General features: G+C 35.4%; 1 protein-coding gene across 2 annotated transcripts in view; it reads right to left on the reverse strand.

Annotated features, from left to right (window-relative positions):
• Window positions 1–27,572, reverse strand: part of LOC115436135 (mannosyl-oligosaccharide 1,2-alpha-mannosidase IA) — an 828,462-nt gene that overhangs the window by 47,838 nt on the left and 753,052 nt on the right. Inside the window, exons 6-9 of one of the 2 annotated variants that reach the window (XM_030158891.1) lie at window positions 18,115–18,241; window positions 16,772–16,865; window positions 11,091–11,206; window positions 877–1,096 (exon numbers count right to left, since the gene is read on the reverse strand). In XM_030158891.1, the coding sequence (XP_030014751.1) occupies window positions 877–1,096; window positions 11,091–11,206; window positions 16,772–16,865; window positions 18,115–18,241 (557 nt within the window). The remainder of the gene's footprint in view (window positions 1–876; window positions 1,097–11,090; window positions 11,207–16,771; window positions 16,866–18,114; window positions 18,242–27,572) is intronic. The other variant, XM_030158892.1, reaches the window with a different exon arrangement.

Raw genomic sequence — 27,572 nt, forward strand, 5'->3', positions numbered from 1 at the left:
GAACTTTGTAACTCTCCCAATATTATTTTTTTTCCAGGTGTCATTTAATTTTATTTAGCTCACTGGCAGCAACATACGACAGACTGTCATACAAGCACATAAACATGTATATCTCTTACAAATTTACTTACAATATTTTGGATGATAAATTAATATTTCTCAGTCAAAATTATTGAACATTGGCTGGGTTCAGCTTTAGGCTATGTCGCTACTTTTAGGCTTAATATCGTTAGCCTCATAGCAGAATTAAGTCATAAGTCACATTTTTTCGGATCATAACCAAAGACGCAAAATGATGCAGTAGTGTTAGGCGAGTACATACGCAGATAACACAATTTAGCCACAAACGTGATGGGCAATTATGCTATGAGGCTAACAATATGGAAGAATTTGTGTTTTTTCTTTGTTTTATATGATGAAACATATTTACATTTTAGTTAATTAGTAAGAACTCTGAAAAATTCACCTTAGATTCATGATTTTTTTTTTTTTTGACTGTGAAACATTTTTTTCTTCATATCATAATTCTGGAAGGTTAATTTGTAATGAACATGACTGTTACATCTCTTACGAACACATACAAATGAGTTTTTAGGTAATAAGATGCAACTGCCAATTGAATTTTCATGATTGATTAAGCTACTGATTATTATTGATTATGCATTTCTGCAATAAAATTCCAAAAAATAATGAACATGTTACCTCAACTGAAGGTGACATGTTCAGATAGTGTTATAAAAAGTGACAGAGTGAGTGTAATTTGATAACTCAAGGGTTCAATGTTAAGAAAAACTTGAGTCGTTAGACTTTGTGGGCGGGGCGGTGACACTTCTACATTTCCATCGTAACCCACTCCCACTGTGGGCGTCCACTGACCTGAACGTGTGTAGCTCTCGTGGCATGTGTGTGTGATTTCAGCAGCCAGGTCCAGGTAGTGCTGCCTCTTCTCAGGAGCTCCATCGTCAGCTCCGATGCCAATCATCCCCCCAGAGAAGCAGGCCAGGTGGCCCATCTTGTGATCCAGGATCCCGCCCCTCCACTCGGCCATGTAGGTGAGGCCTCCGGGGGACTTCTGGACCAGGTTAGCCTCGATAGCCTATAGCAACACACACAGACACAAATATTCAAATAGGATGTGTGTGATCATTTAGACTAAAAATGGAGGAGGATTATCAAATTAATTATGACAATCTAGGGCTAAACCAAAAACAGCTGAAACCATGATCAGGGTTTACATTAGTATTCAGAGGTGAGCCTGTTTACATAACTATACAAATATGATAACTGGGAGTAATCAGATAATTGTAGTAATCAGATCTGACGCGTTTACATGCACTTACCAAAAACCTTGGTTTGGACGCTCCAGTCCATTATCAGATTTCTTTCCGAGTACGTATATACATAGTGACGGTAGAATCAAACTTCTTGTTATTGAGCCTGTTTACATTCACAGCAATACTCCGATCATTACACTGGTCAACAACAAATTTCTTGTTTAAGTTTTTTGAGCTGATTTAGGATAATTTTGGTGTGCTGAATCCAAAAATCACATTAATTTTGCTCAATCAGGTCAACTTTCTGAACTATGCTACATATTGGCTTTTTAACATTTTTGCTTACATTTATGGGCATTTTCACATCATATGATACAAAATTCTTTCATATTTCTTGCAATAAACGAGTTCTGAAGATTTTACTTTTGCCAATTTATGATTAATGGTTTTTTTTAATATTACAGGTGAATGAAATGGCTTCGACAAGAAGATCTTGCAAAAATAAGCCTGACGTATTCTGCTACATCTGCAGTGAATACACCATTGTACCTAACAGGAATCAAGTGATCAAATGATTTTTTTTTCTCTTAAAACCTATTTTGGGTGAGAACTATATAAAAAATCAACTGATAAAGTCAAAAAAATGTAATCAATTTTGTGAGGAGATCAAATTTTTCAAAATCAAATGAGCAAAAAAACCTGACCTGATTGAGAAAAACAGATGTCATTTTTGGATTTAGAGGTGCAAAATGGTCCTAATTCAGTTGAAAAAACCTCGACAACTTCAAAAAACATTTTTTTTGTAACCCCGTGTTATCCGATTTCTAGAGTTTTCAGATTATTCAAGTGAGCATGTAAACATAATAATCTGATATGTTTTATCAGATAACAGCAGTAATCTGATAAAAATAAATCAGAATAACACATCTGGATTTTTCCCCAACACTCCAATGTCTTCCTGTGAATGCAGGTTAATCTGATTTATTTCGTTCTTTTATGTCTTCGTATAAAAGCGTAGAAAACAGAAGTTACATTGTCAAATGTGAGTGGAAGCCAATAACAGGAATTTTGAGCCTAAGATCATTATACATATGTACTCCAAAAGAAATCCGATGATTGACTGTAGCGTCTAAAGCAGGGTTTTCGATTATCGCATTTCTTAAGTGCATGTAAATATGTGTTATATCCGATTACTTCCAGTTATCAGACTTTTTTGGTCACGTAAACAGCCTCAATATCTTCTGCTCACATTTGACTGCATCTTGCATTTTCGACGATTTTAATCGTTTTTACACTTGCACCAGTGGCAATTTCTCATAGACTGCAAGGGAAGCTCGGCTTCCCCTAAAATTATGAAAATTAAATGGTTAAATATGTATGGCTGTGTTGACATTTTATTGACTACAAATGCGTTAGAACACGTTCATCTCAAAGATGAGTTCGTTCAGAATCAGCTTTATCACAAATCAACGGACGCGATGTTGTTCACTTCTCATACATTCCCGTTGCGCTGTTTTCTCATCCATCTCTGCTCAGTGCATTTGTCCGTAGACTGTGGGCGTCTCTGGGCTTCAATGGGACTGAATGGAACAGTTTTTTTCATTGCGTCAAAACTGGACGGTAATTGGATAAATGCCACAATGTTGTCCCGCCCCCGGACGCCGGGCGTCTCTGGGGGTGAATGGAGCTGTGGGCGGAGCTCGGCCGGGCTGGACGCCAGAATCCCACGTGCTGATTGGAGGATCAGTCGAAAGGCTGAATCCTGTTTGATTGACAGCTAGTTTCAGATCCCCTCCTTCACTGACACAGTTCAGTTTAATACCGTCGCACATTCTGCTGTGAAAGAGAGAGAGAAACCACTACGAAATTACTCGTTCATTTCTTGCACTGTAAATAAAACACACTCATTGTACTTCCTTTTTTCAATTTAACATAATTTCAGCGTTTTCTTGTTTCAGTTACATAATTTAATCATTTGTTCTTCGAGTTTAATATCATTGTGTAGATAGTTAAATCAATCAAACTGTCGGCTAGGTCACAGTGAAAGGAGCATCTGTAGTTTAAAAAGGCTGAAGTCTTACACTCACAACACAATGGGCCAAGGCCGTCTGAGCAGCCTAGCTCTGCTGGACATTCAGAGGACACTGGTAAAGTTCCTGGAAAAGACGCCTACTTGGTTCGATAAGGTCACTGACCATTTTCTTAAAAAGGAACGGAGGGCTGAATTTATGTTTAAATAGCTTGACAATTTTTAAAATTTATTTATTATTATTATTTTTTTTGTGTAAGCCGACAATGAGCTTCCCCTGTCTGAAAGACGAGCAGCTGCCACTGACTTGCACAGATGTAAAAGAACAAAATATATCACATTAACCTGTATACAAGAAGACATTGGAGTATTAGGGACAAATCCAGATGTGTTAATAGGATTATCCTGTTTACATGATCACTAATAATCTGATAAATCCAGAAATCAGATCATGATTGGAGTATTAGTGTAAGGTTTATTGTTGGGCAATCTGACCCCACTTAAGATAAACCCGTTTGTATCTGAGTGTTGTGTTCACTTGCACGGCACAGCTGAAGGCAGTTTCATGTTCCAGTTCATGTTTCAGTTCGAGACCTGAGACATGTTGACATCATCTGGTAGGATAGCCCGTCTTACCGCATCCTATTTTCAGGTATTTGGAAAAACTAAGAAATTCACCCATAACCACCATATTCAACTGCAGCTGTAAATAAGTGTTGGTGGACTGGTTGAGATCTTGCTTTTTAGATACAGTCTACTCTCGTTATACCGCCAACTTCCGTTCACGGTCAAATTGGCGGTATAGCGAAAATGGCGTTACAACGGGTTGCGTCCATAATGTGCATGTCTTTACTATATGATGTCTATGCTGCCTCCGTTAACCCGTTCTAATTGCGTTTCTAAATAAATCTTGATTCTGTTATGTTGTAAGGGATCATTTAAAGTGGGGAAACATTTTAAGCATTATTATACCGTGTCGGGAAATGACACCCCATCATCTTGAGGCTTTGGCTTAATCCCACGTCCTCTTCCCGACATCCTGACCTACTGAGTCTTCTGCGATAAATGAACGGTGGCCGTTCCGTAGACCTACTCGTAGCTTGTCGCGATCAGCGTCTGGCGCGTTTGTTTCAGTGCATTGTTAAAATTTATGTGTACGCGATGGCAATCACGCTGGCGGTATAACAGTCGGGAAATCAATGGTATAAGTGTTGTTTGTGCATGGAACTGGGCTGGCGGATGGCGATAGGCGGAAATGGCGGTAGCTGATGTAATAATGCATTGGGTATTTTTGTGCAATGGTTTTAGTCAGTGGTGAGCGAAAATGGCGGTATAACGGCGGGCGGTTTAACGAGAGTAGACTGTGCTTTTGGTTGGTACGAACCACTTTACATTGGGAATGCAATGATAAACAATATATGAAGATGCTCTGAAGCGTGCAATAAAGGGAAATGGTGGCATGGAATACACTGCCACAGTTTTTAATTTCAGAAATTCAAGCAGTTGGTTTTTCAAAAAGGTTAAGAATTTTCATATTTACCCAAGAATAACTGTCTGAGCTATCGTGGCCAATCAGTGGTCTGCAGTGTTTACACGCCACATTTTAGTATCTGGTCCCCAGTCCTGGAACCTCGGCGGAGGTGATACCAAAAAAGTAGTACCGGGTACCAGATTCCAGGTCCATTTTTGTAATGGAAACGCAAAAAAGGCCCAGTCGAGTCGAGTCGATACCACATAGTGGAAACGGGGCATAACACAACTTGGACTTGAATGGCTCATATATTCTCTTACTGCCTAACATACCCCCCCCCCCCCCCCCCCCCCCCCCCCCGACAGGTCCTGTTGTAATGAGATAATCAGAATTAATGCCACTTTTCCTGCCAGTGGTCATAATATTAAGCCTGATCAGTGAATATGTGCAGATATTTTTGTGTGAAACTAGGCTGTAGATGGGGTTGCACTCATTATCCTAAAAAATCCATTCTATCTACTCTGTATTCCGGTCCTTTACGGCTACTTGGAGCTCGATAAAGATACAACCTGTAATAACAGAGAACCAAGTAAAGTCATGTGTATCATAGGAGAGCTTACAAATTCCCATTCTTACAAAAAAAAAAAACATTTTACTTGAGGGCTGAGACTGACGATTTCCCCTCTAATTAGCTGTTGCTAGCAGTAATCATGGCATATCATAATTGGAAAAATGTTCTCTCACTCAGCGCTGTGTTTTAATTAGTAATCTACTTTTATTTGAATGCCAAAGTTAATGAGTTGTACTGGGCCATCACCTTAAGATCGCTGCATAAAATACTTAGTATAGAACTTAATCAGATAGCCGTGGAGGTCCTTGATCATTTAAAAACCAAGCCACAGGACAGAAAAGAGCGTCTGTAATTAGTACTTCTGCCTCTGGCTTGACCCTCTGATGAGAAGTCAGAAAATCTCAATGGCAATCTTTATTGTTTATTGTCTATGATATTGTAATTGTAGCCTGAGGGAATGTGCTTCACTCTGACATTACCTCCATTAAAAAGACAAAAAAAAAAAACAAAAAAAACAAAGCTGGATGTATTTTTATACATGCATGTGCTGTGTGAGTACATTTGCAGCAGGTTTGTGGGCTCCTCTTTTACATTACAGTATATCCTTACATGCTCTAGTCAGTCTGCATCTAATCGCAGCTCTAATCATATTACCCACTACCGGGAAGCTTTTTTTTTTTCCTTGATATAATCATCTGTGCTCTCAAACCCCATTCCACTGGGACCATTTCTGTCACAAATACTGTATAGGGTCGGCGATGCGTTGCTTCGAATAAAAGCATTCATTACAGCTCGACAGAAAACTGTGATTACTTGGAATATCAGCGGTAAGTACAACGAAACACACATCTGTGCTCGTATGTGCAGAAACGCAACATTTGTTCTCAAGCATCATATACACTTCCCTAAGCTTTTAACTTTCCCCTAGAATTATAAACCTTATTGCTTTTCTTGCAAGAAAAAGCATTAATATGTGTGACAAATAACACTTATTTACACCGTTAGGGAGAAAGCCACGAGGGGAGCGAGGAGTAAAATGGAAAAGTAAAGAAAAACAAACCAGTGCATAGTTAAAAAAAAAACAGAAAAACAAATGAAAATGGAAAAAGGAAACCCATTCTGATTATTGGTGTCAGTAGCGGTGTTGCCATTGAATAGGAAATATGAAGCCAAGTTTTGCGATAATGAAAAAACAACAACAACAAAACAAATATTTATTCAGCATTTCCATAAACAGGCTTGGAACAAATATACTGAACTATGCATTGCTGTTAGTAGATGATGTATTGTAGATTATTCTGTTATTTTTTCCATCTAAAATAGCCAAGATGTTTTATTTTTTTATGAATGAGACTGCAGGGTCCATGATCACAATCAGATGTTCATTGTGTTTGTGTTTTTTATCGTAATAAATACACTGAACCAAAAATATAAATGCCCCACTTTTGTTTTTGCTCCCATTTTTCATGAGCTGCACTCAAAGATCTAAAACTTTTTCTATGTACACAAAAGGCCTATTTCTCTCAAATATTGTTCATAAATTTGTCTAAATCTGTGTTAGTGAGCACTTCTCCTTTGTCCTTTGCTGAGATAATCCATCCACCTCACAGGTGTGGCATATCAAGATGCTGATTAGACAGCAGGATTATTGCACAGGTGTGCCTTAGGCTGGCCACAATAAAAGGCCACTCTAAAATGTGCACTTTTACTGTATTGGGTGGTCCTGGGGGGTCAGAAAACCAGTCAGTATTTGGTGTGACCACCATTTTCCTCGCACAGTCTTCTTCATGAATTCTCTGAAACAGCTTTGGAGATGGCTTATGGTAGAGAAATGAACATTCAATTCACGGGCAAAAGCTCTGGTGGAGATTCCTGAAGTCAGCATGCCGATTTCATATTCCCTCAAAACTTGTGACATCTGTGGTATTGTGCTGTGTGATAAAACTGCACATTTTAGAGTGGCCTTTTATTGTGGCCAGCCTAAGTCACACCTGTGCAAAAATCCTGCTGTCTAATCAGCATCTTGATATGCCACACCTGTGAGGTGGATGGATTATCTCAGCAAAGAAGAAGTGTTCACTAACACAAATTTAGACAGATTTGTGAACAATATTTGAGAGAAATAAACCTTGTGTGTACACAGAAAAAGTTTTAGATCTTTGAGTTCAGCTCATGAAAAATGGGAGAAAAAACAAAAGTGGTGCATTTATATTTTTGTTCAGTGTAGTTTATTGTTTCAATTTGGATTTGATGACTTTTTGGTGTAATTTTAAGCCCAATATGTTCATAAAATAACTTAAAGTGACAAAATAATTACCAGATCATATAGGTGACGTTATGCTGAAAAAAAAAAAAAGACACCAAACATGGGAATCTGAAACTATATAAAGTATATAAAGGCAAAATCAGAATTTACAAGTTAGTCTCTTCATCATTCAACAGTGTTGTGCAAGTTACTTCCAAACTGTAATAGATTACTGATTACTTGTTACTGTTAACCCACCCCTGAAGAGGAGGCAAGGGGTATTGTTTGTGGTTCAGTTTGTTTGTTTGATTTATAATACTCTAGCAGCAAAACTATTGGTTGAATTCATTCCAAATTGGGTTTATATATATTTATACCAGTGGCATAAATTACACGTAGTTACATTTTGGGAGAAGTAGGTCAAAGTTTAAATTTTTTATGAATTTTTTCAATCTTTTTTTCTTCTCCAATTAATGGGTGAAAATTTCACATTTCTATAAAAAACATCAATTTTGTTTCAATTTACTTCAAACTTGGCACATATATAGAGGTAATTGATATGCTGACATCACCACATGCATAGACATGATGACATCAGTTGGATTGATGCCAAAATAAGCTACAATACGTGCGAGGGGCGGGGTTTGTTGTGCCTGACGCCACTTGTTTAAAAGTAATTCCCTACCTTACGATATTACTGTCTCAGAATTGAGACATATACAAGAGATAGGAGAGCCTTGGGACGCATAAATTTTGGTCCTGAAGTACATGTGGACGGACAGCTCAGTTACAGTCTACGATCTTCGCATCCCAGCAGGCACGCTTGCATTTTTTTCAACATTTTTCATTTTCAAACAGTAGATAAATCTGCAATCGATAAAGAATTCTAACTAGTCATAGAAACGTTAGCTTACCTTGTCGTTGCTGATCACAGGGATCATGCTAACTAACTTTTTAAAGCAGGGTAAGGGTTAGTAATGAACATACGCCCATGTGGACAAAGGACTTTCTAGTGTCGTCTTTACCCGCTGGCTGAACACCAACAGGAAATAGAACTTTACAGATGCATTTTTGATTCCTTAAATCAAGGATGTCCAAACTGGGTCCTTGAGAGCCAGTATCCTGCATGTTTTAGATATTTCCCTCTTCCAGCACAAATTAAATATTTAAAACATACAGGATACCGGCCCGAGAGAACTGGATTTGGACACCCCCGCCTTAAGGTCTCACAAGTCGATTTTCCATTGACAAATTACGTGAATATAACTTGTGCGTAAAAATTTTCAGGTGTAGCGCAATTGATATATCACGCAAAACTTCAATGGAAAGACCTCTTTCTGAAACTAGAGACACGTAAAAAAAAAAAAAAAAAAAAAAATCGGATGTTGATGGATGTTACAAGCAAAGAAGAAGAGTTTTAACAGGAACATGGCGCCGTATGTGTGGACACACCAGGAAACCCAGTCATTTTTTAAAATTTAGTATGGGATAGAGGGGTAATATATAATAATAATGAATATATCTGTAACTCAACACCACATTTATATTCGTTGCCATGTTTAGGGAATGACTTCTCGTGTCATCTCGCGATAATAAATAAACAAATCTTCGCATTTGTGATGTTAACGGAAAAACCGACATTACGCGCTTCTGTTTTTTTTGACATTAAGTAAATATCGGTAAAGTTTTGCGCAGATGTCCAATGAAAATCAACTACAGTCTTTCTGTTTTTTTCATTTGAACAATTAAATTATGGGTGAAAAGTGTGTTGTAACACAAGCACTATTGAATACGTACTGAGTAGAATATTACTGAAAAGTGATTAATAATGCGTTACAGCAAAAAGTAATCTGTTAAAGTAATCCATTACTTTTGTTATTTGTTATTAACAACACCGACAGTCATCGTGTACCTATTGTTATTACCAGCCATGTTTTAGTGCTTTATGGGAAAAATCCAGGAAGACGCCGAGGAAACGCTGATCAGTCATGTGAATTAAAGGATTTCTGTCAGACGGCATTTCCGTTTCATATTAAGTGCACTGAATCTATTTTGACAAAGACAAAACCTACCTCACGTGCATGTAAAAACAATTAAATAATATTTCCATTAGTGATGCAATGCTTCTAAATAAGCATAAAAACACTGATGAAAACACATTTTATGTGTAGTTTCTATGTCACAGGTGTCAAACATGCGGCCTGGGGGCCAAAATCGGCCCGCCAAAGGGTCCAATTCCGCCCTTGGGATGGATTTGTGAAATGCAAAAAGTATACTAAGATGTTAACAATCATTTTAGTTCAGGTTCCACATTCAGACCAATTCAATCTCAGGTGGGTCAACCTATAAATACTCACAACTCCAATTTTTTCTCTTTGTAAATAGAAATGTTTTCATATATTTACGCTAAAACAAAGTACAATATTGCAAAAATATCTGAATAACCTGAACAAATATGAACAACCTGAAATGTCTTAAGAGAAGTAGGTGCAATTATAATAATATTCCACCTGTTACTAAATGTTTTGTGTATTTGTAGATCCACTGTGATCTGTAAGTTATATACATGTGTATATAACTATATGTACATGTACATATGTATATGTACATGTGTAAATCATAAACTGAAGCATAATATTACTAAAATTACTTTTTTTTTTTCCAGTTTGTTCATATTATTCACATTGTTTGAAAGGATAGTTTGTAAATGCAAGCATTTTCATAATGTAATTTTACTTTTTTCACTCTAAAATATAGAGAAAAGTTTGGAGTTGACATTATTTATATATGATTATATTATAATTTTACTGGTTCGGCCCATTTCAGATCAAATTTAGCTGAATGTGGCCCCTGAACTAAAATGAGTTTGACACCCCTGTTCTATGTATTTCCTGGGTGGATATGAACTATAGTGGACTGTGTGTGTAAAAAAATAAAAAATAAAGATGCAATAGGGATCATCAGACCAGTAATAACTAGAAGCACTCGGAGAGCGCAGACCTCCGCCAAGGCTGATCAGTGGCCCCCCCCGTGGGCCCCCCCAACCCCGATCACCACCAAAATTTAATCATTTCTTCCTTATCCCATTTCCAACAAACCCTGAAAATTTCATCCAAATCTGTCCATAACTTTTTGAGTTATGTTGCACACTAACGGACAGACAAACAAACAAACAAACAGACAAACAAACAAACAAACAAACCCTGGCAAAAACATAACCTCCTTGGCGGAGGTAACAAGAATATACATCATCATCATCAAGCAACTGTTCAACAAAGAAAAAAAAAAAAATAAAATAAAAATAAAGCATATATAAATATAGCATAGATAAAAAACAGCTACTACCTCTCAATATTAAGTTCGACACATATTTTAATTTTCATACCTTGATCACAGGCGTATGTAAATTCCTCTAATTACTCTTTTTTTTTTATCGTCCAGAGCTGCGCTTAAACCGACACATGGCTCCGTGTGCAGCCATAAGATCAAACTTTCCATACCTCGAGCGCATTGTAGTACGTCGTCTTGGCGTCTTCGTCCGTCTTGTCTGACATCAGATAGGATTTGATCAGATACTCGTAGAAACTATCCCCGAGGCCACCGATGGAAACGTGATCTAAGAAGAGAAATAAGGAATAAGCATGGATGTGTGAAGATGTTCAGCAGTGTCACACACAGGTCTTTTTCCCGCTCTATAATTAAATTAAGCCACCAGCGGGAGACCGTGAAGCTCAGCTCATGCACACGACGATCTGGTGTCAGGATTATTGTGTTTGTGTAGGAGGAGGAGAGTAAACAGAAACAGAATGTAGTAGGTTCGACTTTCTTTACATCTTAGTGTTTTCGCTATCGCTATTGTTGTCGTTAGCAGTTTCTTCAAACATCTTCTGTGATGTAACTACTGGTTGGATTCATTTCAAGTTTTATATGCAGCGTTATTTGGATAATGTTTCCAAAGTCTGCTGACAGTTTTGAGATCTGTTGATTTTTGAATTTTTGACAAATTTTTAAAATATTTGAAATGTGCCTTTACTCATAATGGTCCATATTTAATGGTTTATAACGTGTAAATGGTTACAGATATCAGCATAGTTACTGTTGAGTACTGATAGGAAGTCATATATGGACTTTGATTTGGGTCAATGACCTTTGACCTTGAGTGACCTTGAAGGGTCAAACTCAAGGTCACCAATGTCTACATTTCAACAATCTTTTTTCCAAACTTCCTGTCAGATTTATTTCAAATTTTGTAGCTTCCTTGAAGCAATGTCTACAAAGTCTGCTCACAGTTTTGAAATATGCTGATTTATATTTTTTAACAATTTTTTTAAATATTAAAAATGTGCCTTTACTCATAATGGTCCATATTTAATGGTTTATAACATGTAAATGGTTACAGATATCAGTATAGTTACTATTGAGCACTGATTGGAAGTCATATATGGACTTTCATTTGGGTCCATGACCTTTGACCTTGAGTAACCTTAAAGGATCAAATTCAAGGTCAAAAATGTCTACATTTTAACAATCTTCTTTTCCAAAAACTACAGGTCGGATTAATGTCAAATTTTATATGCAGATTCCTTTGGACAATGTCTACAATGTTTGTTCACAATTTAGAAAAAAAATGATTATTTTTTTTAAGTTTTGACATTTTTTTTAACCTCCTAAGACCCAGGAAATGTCAGCAAAGTACAAGCTTTTTTCGTTTTTATTAAATAAGTGCCTATATTGGAAACATCATGATGCAACAGTTTTTTCAGATGCAGTTTTTGAAATTTTTATGGGATGTCCTTTGTGTTGGACAGTTTTCTTTTCTTTTATTTTTGGATAAAGTTGTGAAACTCTCGTCCACAAATTTGAACAGTGGGTCTTAGGAGGTTAAATATTGACTTATAACTTATATTACTTATAATTGTCCATATTTTAATGGCTTATAACATGGTTACAGATATCAGTATAGTTAATATTGAGCACTGATAGGAAGTCATATATGGACTTTCATTTGGGTCCATGACCTTTGACCTTGAGTGACCTTGAAGGGTCAAACTCAAGGCCACCAATGTCTGCATTTCAACAGTCTTCTTTTCTGAAAACTACAGGTCAGATTAATGTCAAATTTTATATGTAGATTCCTTTGGACAATGTCTACAATGTTTGTTCACAATTTAGAAAAAATTTGATTTTTTTTTAAGTTTTGACAATTTTTTTAACATCCTAAGACCCAGGAAATGTCAGCAAAGTACAAGCTTTTTTGTTTTTTCTTAAATAAGTGCCTATATTGGAAAAATCATGATGCAACAGTTTTTTCAGATGCAGTTGTTAAAATTTTTATGGAATGTCCTTTGTGGTGGACAGTTCTCTTTTCTTTTTTTTCTTTCTTTCTTTTTTTTTTTTTTTTGTTTGTATAAACTTGTGAAACTCTAGCCCACACATTTGGACAGTGGGTCTTAGGAGGTTAAATATTGAAAATGTGCCTTTACTTATAATTGTCCATATTTTAATGGTTTATAACATGGTTACAGATATCAATATAGTTGCAACTGAGCACTGATAGGAAATCATATATGGACTTTTTTTGGGTCCATGACCTTTGACATTAAGTGACCTAGAAGAGTCAAACTCATGGTCACCAACATCTACTTTTCAACAGTCTTTTTTCAAAACTTCTTGTCAGATTTATTTCAAATTTTGTAGCTTCCTTGGGCAATGTCTACAAAGTCTGCTCAGTTTTGAAATATGCTGATTTAGATTTTTTAGATGATTTTTTTTTTATATTAAAAATGTGCTTTTACTTATAATGGGCCATATTTTAATGGTTTATAACATGTAAATGGTTACAGATATCAATATAGTTATTATTGAGCACTGATAGGAAGTTATATATGAACTTTGATTTGGGTTCATGACCTTTGACCTTGAGTGACCTTGAAGGGTCAAACTCAAGGTCACCAATGTCTACATTTCAACAAACTTCTTTTCTGAAAACTACAGGTCGGATTAATGTCAAATTTTATATGTAGATTCCTTTGGACAATGTCTACAATGTTTGTTCACAATTTAGAAAAAAATATTTTTGATTTTTTGACAAATTTTTTGAAATACTAAAAATGTGCCTTTACTTAGAACAATCCATATTTTGATGCTTTATAACAGTGAACTGTTTACAGATACCAATATAGATACTACTGAGCACTGATAGGAAGTCATATATGGACTTGGATTTGGGTCAATGACCTTTGACCTTGAGTGACCTTAAAGGGTCAAACTCAAGGTCACCAATGTCTAGATTTCAACAATCTTCTTTACCAAAACTACACTTCACATTTATTTTGTAGCTTCCTTGGGGCAATGTCTACAAAGTTTGTTCACAGTTTGGAAATTTTTAGATTTTTTGACAAATTTTTTGAAACATTAAAAATGTGCCTTTACTTATAATGAACCATATTCTAATGGTTTATTACATGGAAATGGTTACAGATATCAATATAGTTACTATTGAGCACTGATAGGAAGTCATATATGGACTTTCATTTGGGTTCATGACCTTTGACCTTGAGTGACCTTGAAGGGTCAAACTCAAGGTCACCAATGTCTACATTTCAACAGTCTTTTTTGAAACTACTAGTCAGATTCATTTCAAATTTTGTAGCTTCCTTGGGGCAATGTCTACAAAGTTTGTTCACACTTTTAAAATATTTAGATTTCTTGACACATTTTTGAAAAAAAAATTGAAATATAAAAAATGTAACTTTACTTATCATGGGCCATATTTCAGTGGTTTATAACATGGAGATTGTTACAGATATTAACATAGTTACTATTAAGCACTGATAGAAAGTTATACATGGACTTTCATTTGGGTCAATGACCTTTGACCTTGAGTGACCTTGAAGGGTCAAATTCAAGCTCAACAATGTTTACATTTTAACAATCGTCTTTTCCAAAAACTACATGTCAGATTCATTTCAAATGTTATATGTCCTTGTCCTATATCCTTGGGACAATGTCTACAAAGTTTGTTTACAGTTTTGAGAAATTTAGATCAATTTCTTAATAATATAATATTAAATATATTAAATATTAATATAAATTTTAAGAAAATTAATTTTAAGAAATATTAAAAATGCGCCTTTACTTATAATGGGTCATATTTGTACTGTGCATAAACACATACGTGAACCCACACATTTTCCTTCTGTCATGGTAAAAATATGAATATATGTACATGAAAAGCAGTTTAAAGCCTAAATGATATAACACACTTCAAACCTTGAGTAGAAATTGAAACAAGTGGCTTTTGATTTTCCTGCAGCCTGCTCACGCTCAAACATACAGTATGATGATAAATGTTGTGTTGGCAGCGGAGGCACACATGAGTCTTCATCTATCCACTAATGCTCATTGCATGCACACACACCTCTGCTGACTCCTCCACAAGGTTATCACAGTGCAGCTGTGTTTGTCCTTGACACAGACAGATGAGAGTGAGCTGTGAAGCCGGGGATTCTTTTCCCTCAGCGCTGATAAATATATACAATTTTTGCTTCTATGCACGTTCATCCACAACAATTAGCCTCTGTAATCATCCAGATTACCACCTTTTCACTCCTGATTTTTTTTTCCACCCCCCTTTCAGGTAAATCAGAAAGATCCAATTTTCTGAAGTAATTGAATTCATTATCATTTTAATAACTCAGAGCAATGGGAGTCATATTGCCATTGCTATGGGCTTGATAGTAAAATTGAAAGGAAATAGACAGATGGATGGATGGCAGAGACACGCAATCAAATATATTTTGATGTGTGACATGACTCAAGATCTGTGACTGTGGAAACAGGTAAAGTTCTGTCATGTTGACCTACAAAAACATGCTTATTGTGATACTGTCTAGTTATAATATGTCAAATAAGCAGCTGAGACGCAGACAGATAATGATATTTAATAATTTTACTGGTTGTTTACCCTTTAATGACCCAGTCCTTTATTATATTACACTTTCACATCTTTTTATATGTCTATGATAAACTGAATAATTAAGTGTTTCTTTTATGAGCTGAGATTAAAATTCTCTAAGTTCTTAAACTACATAAACTCTTCTTGGATTCACTAGTAAATGCCCTTACACAACGCTGAAAACATGTTCGTTTTTCTGAAATCCATGAAAAGAATACAGTCTACTCTCGTTATACCACCAACTTCCGTTCACGGCCAAATTGGCGGTATAGCGAAAATGGCGTTACAACGAGTTGCGTCCATAATGTGCATGTCTTTACTATATGATGTCTATGCTACCTCCGTTAACCCGTTCTAATTGCGTTTCTAAATAAATCTTGATTCTGTTATGTTGTAAGGCAGGGATCGGCAACCTTTAACACTCAAAGAGCCATTTCGACCCGGTTTCCACGGAAAAGACAACACTGGGAGCCGCACCTCGGAGGTGCCACGGCGGCGCACCTCGGAGGTGCGACGCTGGCGGTATAACGGTCGGGAAATCAATGGTATAAGTGTTGTTTGTGCATGGAACTGGGCTGGCGGATGGCGATAAGCGGAAATGGCGGTATAACGGCGGGCGGTTTAACGAGAGTAGACTGTATAATGATCTCATAAACAATGATGCTCTGCTGTAGATTAACCAACAAAACAGTTTATAAAGTAGTTTGAAGGAGTGAAATCTAACATTCACAGCAGTAAAATTCAACACATGCATGAGCGCAGTATCAGTTCTAATAGTAAAACACTGACGAATCATTTAATTGTACAATGATACTTCCACTTTTATACTTTATGTCCATGTTATGGATAAGACTTACAAACTGTTGCTTACATAATGCTTCAGCCTTTTGCTTGCAGTGGAATATTTCCAGTGTGATATTACTTCTTTTTCTTAAAGCTGCAGGATGTGAAATCAGGTGGAAAAAACACCATAATTTGGAAATACACACCTTCCTTCTACAGCTCTCTCCTCTCATTCCAAATCAAAACACTGAATATACAATACAGACTACATCATGGAGTTTATTTTCTCCATTTTTCCTTTCAGTCTTGCTCCCTCTCAGACTATTTGTAGTGAAATTTGGTGAAACATTATTATTAACATTATTATTATTATTGCATTACAGCTTTAGTCAAAGAGCTGATCAAGAATGAAGCTCTTATCACTGTTGGTAAAATACTTACGTTGGACCCAGTTCCCGCTGACTGGACTGAGGAAGTTTGGATATAGGCCGTGAGGTTTCTCAATCTTGTTCAGCAGTTTCCTGATGTTCATCACCTGCAGCGACAGTGAAAAAGTCAGTCAGGCAACTACGGTGCAATGTTTTCACAAACTGAATCTGTGCTGTATCACTGTGTCAAGACAAACATCCTGTCATGAAACAGCACTACACTGCAAAAAAAGGAATATCTGACTTGAATTTGGAATATTTACCCTGAAAGATCCCGTTTTTAAATTTATTTATTTACTTACTGACAGTAGATCTTGTTAAGATGATTTGACTTGTTCCAAGAATTTGCATCTTGAGCTACCCCACTTAGATATTACAACTAATTTTAAGCAATATTTATAACAAAACAAGCTCCATTGTTGGGAGATGAGTATGACACAGTAAGTGTTTGCCCTCAAGAAGTTCTTACTTGTTTTATGCAGTTTTTTCTGTAGATATCAAGTCATCATATTTTCAAAAGGCCATATATATATATATATATATATATATATATATATATATATATATATATATATATATATATATATATATATGTATGCTTCTATGAAACAGGTCCCCAAAAGACGGACAGAGGGGCTAAAAATTCAAACAAGATATAGACTAATGTTATGAAGCAAGTTTGGAAGAACTTTGGGTCAGTTTAAAAAATAAATATTTGCTGACATAATACAAACTATTACTCAGATATTAAAAATATATATATATATATATATATATATATATATATATATATATATATATATATATATATATATATATATATATATATAAATTTTGGGATAGCTCAAGGCAAGACTTTTTTGCATTTATCTGAGGTCATCAATAGGTGCATCCTGGGGGGAAATATGTCTAAATTTCTCTTTTTTAATTGGACCTAAAAAAAGCTGTGTGTGTATGTATATATATCTATATCTATCTATCTATCTATCTATCTATCTATCTATCTATCTATCTATCTATCTATCTATCTATCTATCTATCTATCTATCTATCTATCTATCTATCTATCTATCTATCTATCTATCTATGTATTTTGGCATTCTATAATCCTGAGATAATATTTTCTTATTTTAAGAAAACTTGCTCAGTGTACTTTTCTTACTGCACTGGCAGATAATTTTACTTAAAAAAAGACAACCCAATAATGACTTTAATTTTCTTATTTTTGCACAGGTCTTTTTTGCAGTCTACAAAAATCTGAGGACATAAAAAATTAAACACTTTTTTTTCAAAGTGTGTTAAAATGACAGGAAACTGTGTAAGTCGAAGTGAAAACTTTATATATTTGTACTGAACCTTCTCGGTGTAGATGGGGTTGTTGGAGAGCTGGGTCAGATGGACAAACTCCAGATGCAGGGTCCCAAACTCAGCCAGGATGCTGCTCCCAGCTGAGGCCCAGCCCCAGCTCCAACTGGTCCCACTGCAACAGAGACAACACCCAAACAAGCAGACTAAGGATCATGTACGGTTCAGTAGAAAACACAGATCTCAGACAGGACAGAGTGTAAAAATGAAAGACTCTGCACACAACAGGAATGACAGGTTTACCACACTGTCTGTATGACTGAGTTTTTCACTTATGTGGGATAAAACACAGTCATCAGTCACTATGTCTAAATCTGACAGAAAAATGACTACAAGGCAGCGTGGATGCAATCTATGACTGTTATCAGTCTAAGATTTCATTGTTATTTAAAAGCTGAATCCAGTGGGTGGGTGGGGGTCCCCATAGACCAGGGGTGTCAAACTCATTTTAGCTCAGGGGCTATTTGTAGCATAATGCAAAATCAAGTGGGCCGAACCAGTAAAATAATAACATAAAAACCTATAAATAATGTCAACTCCAAAATTTTCTCTGTGATTTGCAGTGGAAAAAAATGTAAATTACATCATGAAAATGTTTCCATCTACAAATGATCCTTTTAAAAACATGTGAATAACATAAACAACCTGAATTTTTAAACAGAAAAATAGCTGCAATTTTAACAATATTATGTCTCAGTTTATCATCTACATATGTGCATTACAAGACACTTCAGGTTGTCAATAAATGTTCAGGTGATTGACATTTTTGTGAATGAATAGCTGGTAAATGCATTTTTTTTTTTTTTTACAGTAAAACAAAAAGAAAAAAAATTGAGTGGTCATTATTTATAGGTTATTGTGATAATATTTTTCTGGTCTGACCCACTTGAGATGTGGCCCCTGACCTAAAAAAAATCTGAGAGCCCTGATTGTTAATATCTTCAGTTTAATTTTTGCACTTTGGAAATTCATCCCACGGCCTGGATCGGACCCTTCGGTGGGCCAGTTTTAGCCCACGGGCCGTATGTCTGCCACCCCTGCCATAGACCCTAAGACGTCCAACTTTACACCTGAGATAAACATGTTTACAGTCTGACTGATGTTTCCCTGATGAACATATAACAGATAAAACACCTATGTAACAACTGTTTACATTAACCAAAGCCAAAATGGATGCATAGTTAAAGGAGTGGCCACTGTGATTGACAGGTGAGCACCATGACAGCTCGCATTGGTCTGACTGTTATGTTAGACATTCTTCTCAGGACAGTTAAGTTACACTAACAATAATAATAATAATAATAATAATAATAATAATAATAATAATAATAATAATAATGGATCCATTTTTCATTCACTCTCACATTCCCCCACAAAGTCATCAGAGGATTCTGTCATGAAGTTTAACAGTGGTTATAGTTACATGTGACTAAGCCGCATTAGCTGATGTTAGCATTACACTGTATTGAATTATATGGTCTGTCAGCTAGCCTGCTAATTGGATGGATGGATGGATGGATGGATGGATTTGAGAGATGATTTTCTTAGAATTTTATTTTATCTTGAGCTGATTGATAAGTGAATTTCCCCTGGGATGAATAAAGTTTATCTGTCTTTATCTCTATCTGTAAAAGCGTTGGAAAATCTCATGAATATTAGACTTTTGAGCTTGAATCGGTTCCAACAAAATTACCCTCTCTCATCTTAAATCTTTGACATAATCTTTGTTAAAATCATAACTTCTGGTTTGATTTTACAGCAGTTTGGATCGTATGTTTGTTTCTTTATTTATTTAAGGATCCCCATTAGTCTCCAACAAAGTCCAGACTATTTATCCTGGGGTCCATTCCCAATATTAACCCTTTCATGCATGAATTATGAGAACCTTAATCAAGATTTTTTTTTTCCTGAGTGTTTTTATTCCTCTTTAGGCATTAAAAAAACAATGTGACTGATTTTTTTTTTATTTTTATTTTTATTTTTTTTTTTATGAACCTATTTTTCATGGAGTTACAAAAACGTCCACTCAGCTGGACACCATGCGTTTAATTTTTGAAGCAAAGAAACATGTATTTACTGACATACTGTGTGATAACTGGGAAATTAATGGGTTTTTTTTATGTTGCTAATCTGATGTTTTCTCACATTTTAACATACTATAATAGTAGTTATTACTCACTCAAATAATGTGCAAAAAAAACAACAAAACACAACAACGTAAAAAAAACCCAAAACTGTTAATTACAGTCTAATAACAATTAGCAATTGATTTACACTCAAATATGTTGCTGCAGATGAGGTTTATCAAGAATGGGAATGTTACAGTAATGGTATGAATTGCAGTGTATTATGGGATGGTGCATAAGTATCCACTGTGTTGGTTGATATGCAAGTAAAACAACAAAATCCATAAATATACAAGAGACCAGCTGTAGAATAACTGTCCACTGTAGTGAGCACTGTGCATGAAAGGGTTAAAGTATTACAATTTTTACATTTAAAAAGCACATAGACAGAAAAAAACAGTTACATTAATTTAGCATTGTTTCATTACTGTTTCAGTTGAGATAGATAGACAGACAGACAGACAGACAGAATGAACGAACAAACGAAAGTAAGACTTTATTTATCCTAATCTGGGAAATTACAGTGTGTTATGTATGTGTGTTTATAATATACATTTCTCAACCTTTAAATTACAGTGCGTCAAACATAACTTTTTGTCTTAACATTTATTATTTGAAATCACTTAATGGTGTTTTTTTTTTTTTTTACCCTGTTAGTCCATTTTGATTGGTATGTACAGTCAATTACACAGTAAATAACAGTTTTGACGCTTGTGTTTCTCAGACTCCATCCATTTGTTTTTATAAAGTCAACACAGAGACGACCATATCGCACATCTCAAATCTTTAAAATTGCAGTTCACAGAGTAATGAGCGCTCATCTACTATTTATGTACAGTCTAGTATTAAAACCACATACTTACTCTAACCCATTAAAAAAAAAAAAAAAAAATAGTGTCACATTAAAAAAACATTGAACTGAGAAAAAACTACTCTCTTCTAGATAAACAGTCTTTGTGTGTGCAGCTATGTGAAGTTTGTGTGAGGTCGAACTTTTCAGGTAATTCTGTCTTAATACGAGTCCACTGTCTCAGCAGCGGTGTCATTTGTAAACTTCAAAGTGTGTAATAGATCTTTCAGTTTTTCCACCACCTCTTTGAGAAGTGATTCTCTCTCCGTTATTATATAGAACATCACATTGAGGCCGACACACGCTACAGCTGCACTAAGTCAAAGAAAGCCCTGATATGAGCGCGCGGCAGACCTGTTGGCCTTCTGTACTCTGACTCGGCTGCTTAATGCATCGGTCGGGTGTTACTGTGATTTTCTTTTCAAATGGAAAACAGTATCATCCACTGAAAGATGCATGATGCATTAAATCCACAGGTCTTGCTGAAATAATCTGATCAAGGACTGAATATTCTGCTGTGGTATTTGGTGTTTTAAGCTACTTTTGCAGAATAAACTTCATTGACATTTTAACAACAATTAACTGGGAAAATGTTTGATAATTAGGCATTTGTTAAAAGTGTTTTTCAGGTAAATGTGTCAAATGTTTTTTGGTTTCATTCTCTTACATTTTCTCAATGTATCCTCAAATCACCTCCTTTAATGTGCAATAATCCTACAAATGTGAAAATATGTGCAATAAATCATGCAAAAGTCATACAAATATGAAATTATGTGCAATAAGTCCTGCACTAATCTTCTGCTCTACAATAACAATGCAATATTAACTCATTGTTGATAATATATAATTGGACTACTTTTATATGGACTTGGATCATAGATATACATATTGTTTTCATTAATACACACTGTTAATATTGTTAACATCATTCATAGATATACAGGGGTTGGACAAAATAATGGAAACACCTTCACCTCAAGATGATAATGCCCCAATCCATACAGCTAGAATTGTTAAAGAATGGCATGAGGAACATTCTAATGAAGTTGAGCATCTCGTATGGCCGGCACAGTCCCCAGACCTCAACATTATTGAGCATTTATGGTCAGTTTTAGAGATTCAAGTATAAGACGTCGATTTCCACCGCCATCGTCTCTAAAAGAGTTAGAGGGTATTCTAACTGAAGAATGGCTTAAAATTCCTTTAAAAGTTGTATGAATCAATACCTCGGAGAATTGAGGCTATAATTGCCGCAAAAGGCGGACCTACACCATATCAAATTATATTTTGTTGCTGTTTTAAGGTGTTTCCATTATTTTGTCCAACCCCTGTACATACTGCCACATACTGTTAATACTGAAAATGTGTGTCTATTCATATTGTCCATTTTTAATTTTTATTCTTCTTATCTCTATTTCTGTTACTTTATAAAATTGTCAAATCTACATTCTATTTTATATTATAATTTTTTTTAATTTTAGTTTTTGTTTTGCTCTCTTCTTATTCTTGTGGTATTGGTGTTTTGTTAATATTGCTGCACTGAGTGGAGTAGCAAAATGACAATAAAGGCTATTCTATTCTATTCTATTCTATTCTATTCTATTCTATTCTATTCTATTCTATTCTATAATCTTCTTTTCTTAGTTATTGTATTCTTTGATAAGAATTACAGTATCTTTGCGTTTTAAGGAATACAAAATTGTTACATGCTAAGAAAATAACATAATCGAACAGAAAAAGCAGACACTTCATGGCGTTCTACGTAGTATTGATATTCCAAACTATCAGCAGCAGGAAAAAGTCACATACCAGAATGCACAGCTACCACCAACAAATGAACAAGAAAAGCACTCGGAGAGCGTAGACTTCTGCCAAGACAGATCTGCCCCCACACACACACACACACACACACCCCCACCCCCGATCACCACCAAATTTAATCATTTCTTCCTTGTGCCAGTATCAACATATCCTGAAAATTTCCTGAAAATCCATCCATAACTTTTTGAGTTATTTTGCTAACAAACAAACAAACATGCATGCATGCACACAAAGCAAAGTCATCATAATACCTCCTGGTGGGGGTAATAAATCATTACTTTACTGAATAAACTATGAAGCTAATTATTTATACAAATGTGAAATATGGTATCATCAAGTTTTCCTCTTCTTACAAAAACTCAGGCAATCAGTCAAATTAACACCGTGTCCTATAAACTCCATGTGCTGCATCTGCTGATAGTTTACATTATAGCTCTGGTAGCATAGTTCTGTTAGCTGATCTGTATTTTTTAGACAGAAACAGCCACAGTAAAACTACAAATGAATTGAATTTTCTGTACAGTTTGTGGTGTCAGTATCTGTGGTGTCAGCACTAAACATCTGTTTGGAATCGTCTAAATAAGATCAGAACGATTGTCACAGTTTAGTCTGAACTGTGTATAAAAAAAAAAAAATGGAGAACTTAGCAAAGGTAATAACATCCCATAACAACTTTAACCTTCATCAGCGTTCTATTCTATTCTAACTCATTAAACTCATCAGTGTAGAAGAAACGCTTCAGTTTCAGCATCAAACTTTATCCTTGAAGTGTGGTGAAAAAAACAAAGTTTCTATTTTTAATCTTTTTTTCCACTTTTTTTTTTTTTTACTCTAAAAGTAGATTTTTTTTTTTTTTTACCAGTTCTTATGCATTTTCATTGCCATGAAACCAGCAGGGTGATTTACTTCTCCCTTTAGTAATTGCATCACTCCACTTGGACCCATTGGCCGGCAGCTGTGAATAAATTCAGTGCATATCTCTGCAGTACAACAAAATACCAGAACTCCTTACTCTAAACAGTTATTTTGAGCCTTTTAAAACACAAACACTCCATGCAGCTCTTTTCATAGACTGAAAACAGCTTAACCCATTAAGACCCAGTGATACTTGTGTGGCTGTTCCTAAATTAGTTTTTCTCTGTATCAGAATCAAAATCATGTTTATTGCTTTGTAAGTCAACAGGGTTCATGTTAAAATAAAAATAAATTAAATTAAAATAAAATAAAATAAAATAAAATAAACAAGTAAGATAGCATTTCAAAATATACAATATACAGTGCTGACAAAACCAATGGGTTTGAGTGAGACTATAATGGTACTGGTTATGGTTCTGTGCAGATAATAGTGCAAATAACTCACACACTTAACTTTTATTAAGTGATTTATCACCATTTACTGTAAATCATCCTTCTTTATTTTGCATTTTTTCAGTGAAAGTAATTTATTTTCCTATATTTAATTTACTGATTATGTAGATGTTAATGGAAGCTCAGATTGAAGTTGAGATTTATTACATCAGAAACAAAAAAAAAGAAGAAAAAGTGACTTTTTTAGCACATCTATCATTAACTGAACACAAACCAAGTCTCTACATCCACTGTCATTGATCCAACTCCATGGGTTTTACTACTGAATCGATGTTGTAGAAGATGACAGTGTTTCCACGTTGACTACAGAGCCGCTGAACGTCGAAATGGGTCATATCTGATGACCATGAAAATATGAAAAACTACATTTTACCGGAATTATTTCAACATATTGACAGGTTTAGAGGTTCAGAATATATTAAACATTTTAGATCAGTAGATGATTTTGGTTGTGTGGCTGTTAACCCTTTATCGGGCAAGTGACTATTTTTGGTTATTTCCGCATACATTACAAGACAGTGACATCAACAGTTCTAGTGAGGACAGTGAGTCAACAATCTCAGGTCCAATGTGGTCTACAGGGTCTGTAAGGTCCACCTCTGCATGAACAGTGAGTACCTGCTTTGTTAGGTACCATGAAGTAATGGTACTAATGTAAGGAATGATGTTCAAAGGGAGAATGTGGATGTGGACAGGGGTCTGGATCAGCACTGATGTTGGTCTAATGTTCAAAAAGTGATGTTCTAATCTTCTAAAGAGACTGAAATCATAAAATTGCGTTATATGTGATGCCAGTTTATTGCATTTGGCATGCTACATGTATGTATTTTCATTGTTTCGCATGTTAATTAACGCCATTTAATGCACTAGCCACTAATTGCGCTAATTGCTAGCTGCTAATCGCTAACCCTAAACCTAACCCTAACCGGTAATAGCGATAGCTGCTAATCGTGCTAATTGCGTGCTATTTTACGTGGCGTAAATATACACGCTGAACGCTTAAATGCGTACAGATAACACGCCACTTTTAATTGGCGTTTTATCTGTACGCAATTCATGATATCACGTTTTGCACTTGGCATGCTCATGTACGCATTTTCATTGTTTCGCATGTTAATTAACGCCATTTAACGCACTAGCCACTAATTGCGCTAATTGCTAGCTGCTAATTGCTAACCCTAAACCTAACCCTAACCGGTAATAGCGATAGCTGCTAATCGTGCTAATTGCGTGCTATTTTACATGGCATAAATATACACGCTGAACGCTTAAATGCGTACAGATAACATGCCACTTTTAATTGGCGTGTTATCTGTACGCAATTCATGATATCACGTTTTTTCTAAAAGACATGTTTGTTTCACCTTACATGTGTTTTTCTGGTATTTTTTACATTTACTTCTTTTTTTTTTTTTTTATTGCCACTTACGTGCAAGGAACCAGATATGGTAACTTCCTTAATCGTGATTTTCTACATAAAAATGAAAAAAAAAAAAAAATCACAAAAGTAATAAAGTCTTGTTAAGTCCTCCTATAACACACTGAGGTTGACATTTTGAATTTCAGAGTATTTCTATGTGTCCTATAAAGAGTTAAATTAAATCATATCAGCAAATTAAACAGATGTAAATTGAATTCTAGCTACCTCTTGCACTACTCCCGGCAGTTAAGAACATATAAAATCAATTTGGCGGTTGACCCTCTATACTGAATTGTGTGTATTTCCTGCATGTGCGAGCTTTATAAAGTTCCCTCGGCAACAAGGTCAGTGGTACATGACATCCACGTCTATTTCCTCCAGCCAGTGCCGGTAATATCAACGCGTAAATTGAACTCTCGCTAATGTGTCGTTCCAGAGCCGAGGCGCTAATGCACGTCTATGATTAGTTGAGGCAGAATGTACTACGACAATGACTTTACATATCCTCTAATAGACGCTGGGAGAGTTGAAACATCCAATAATGAATTGAACTGAATTTGTAAGAAGGAGAAGAAGATGGAGGGAGAGAAAGGTGGAAGGTGGCTCTCGGGGAATCAAATAGTTCTCCACTCTGATGAATGCATCCATTAAAAGTTTAGGGGGATGCATCATTAGCGGCTGTGACTCGAGTCGCAGCTGATTCTCGCATTTAGGAGAAATCAATAGGAGATTGGAGGCGATGTGTTTGTTTGGAGAGGGGGTAGAGGGTGTTGGAGTGGTTAAATATCCACATCACTGACGCCTGGTAATGAACAGCGCTGGCACTCATCCATTAATCTTTTCACCCCCTTTAACAAACTCAGCCTCGCGCACTTCCACAGCTATCAGGAAAAAAAAAAAAATTAAAAATAACAAGGCATAGAGTATGATGGGAAAACTAAATCGATAGGAAATGTCATGCATAATGTTGTGGGCAAATTGATTTTTTTATGCTTTCACCAGAAAAATTAAAACTGGGAACAAACTTCAATTAAACTCTTACCTCTAAGTGTGCGTAATTACAAAATCATTTTTATTTGAACACAGATTAAACCCTGATTTAAGATGAAATTAACCCATAAACACCCACTGCTACTTTTATGGCAGTTCCCAAATGATTTTTTTTTTTTATAGAATTAACATTTCCTATGTGATTTAACACCATTTATTATAAAATAATCCTGTTTTATGCATTTTCCCAGTGAAAATGTATGTTCACTGTTGTTTATGTATACATTTCCTTCCTTGAGTTAGCTATTATTTGTTTATTTATTTGCTAGCAGAACTAAGAAAGACATTGGTAAAAGATTATATGTGTATTTGTATGTGTGTATATGTATAAACATATATATGTGTATATGGATGAATGAGTGTGTGTGAATAGATATATAAATATAGAAGAGTAATGTAAAAGGAAGAGGGACATATATTATTAATAATATTGTAGGGAGAGGGGGTGGGATTAAATAAATTCCACTTCTTTCCACCCCTTCTCGGGCATGTAAATGGAATTATTGTGCTTTTCCTCTGACTAAGATTGTTATGATTCTTGATATTTGTATTATTATGTATGTTTTGCAAGTGCATATATGTTAAATTTCATTGCATGTTCAGAATAAATCACTAAATCACTAAATCACAAATCACAAAATTAGATGAGATTCCTTTCATTTTCATTGCAAATAAATATAACGAAATTTTAAAGCACAAAGTAAAACCCTTGAAAAAAAGTTTAAGAAAAATAAATACTGAAGAATAAATGATTCCATTCATACTCCACACCCACAGTACATGCGTACATGCAAAACAAACAGGTTGTGCCTTA

The sequence above is a fragment of the Sphaeramia orbicularis genome, chromosome 16 (genome assembly GCF_902148855.1).
Source record: "Sphaeramia orbicularis chromosome 16, fSphaOr1.1, whole genome shotgun sequence".
NCBI lineage: Eukaryota > Metazoa > Chordata > Actinopteri > Kurtiformes > Apogonidae > Sphaeramia > Sphaeramia orbicularis.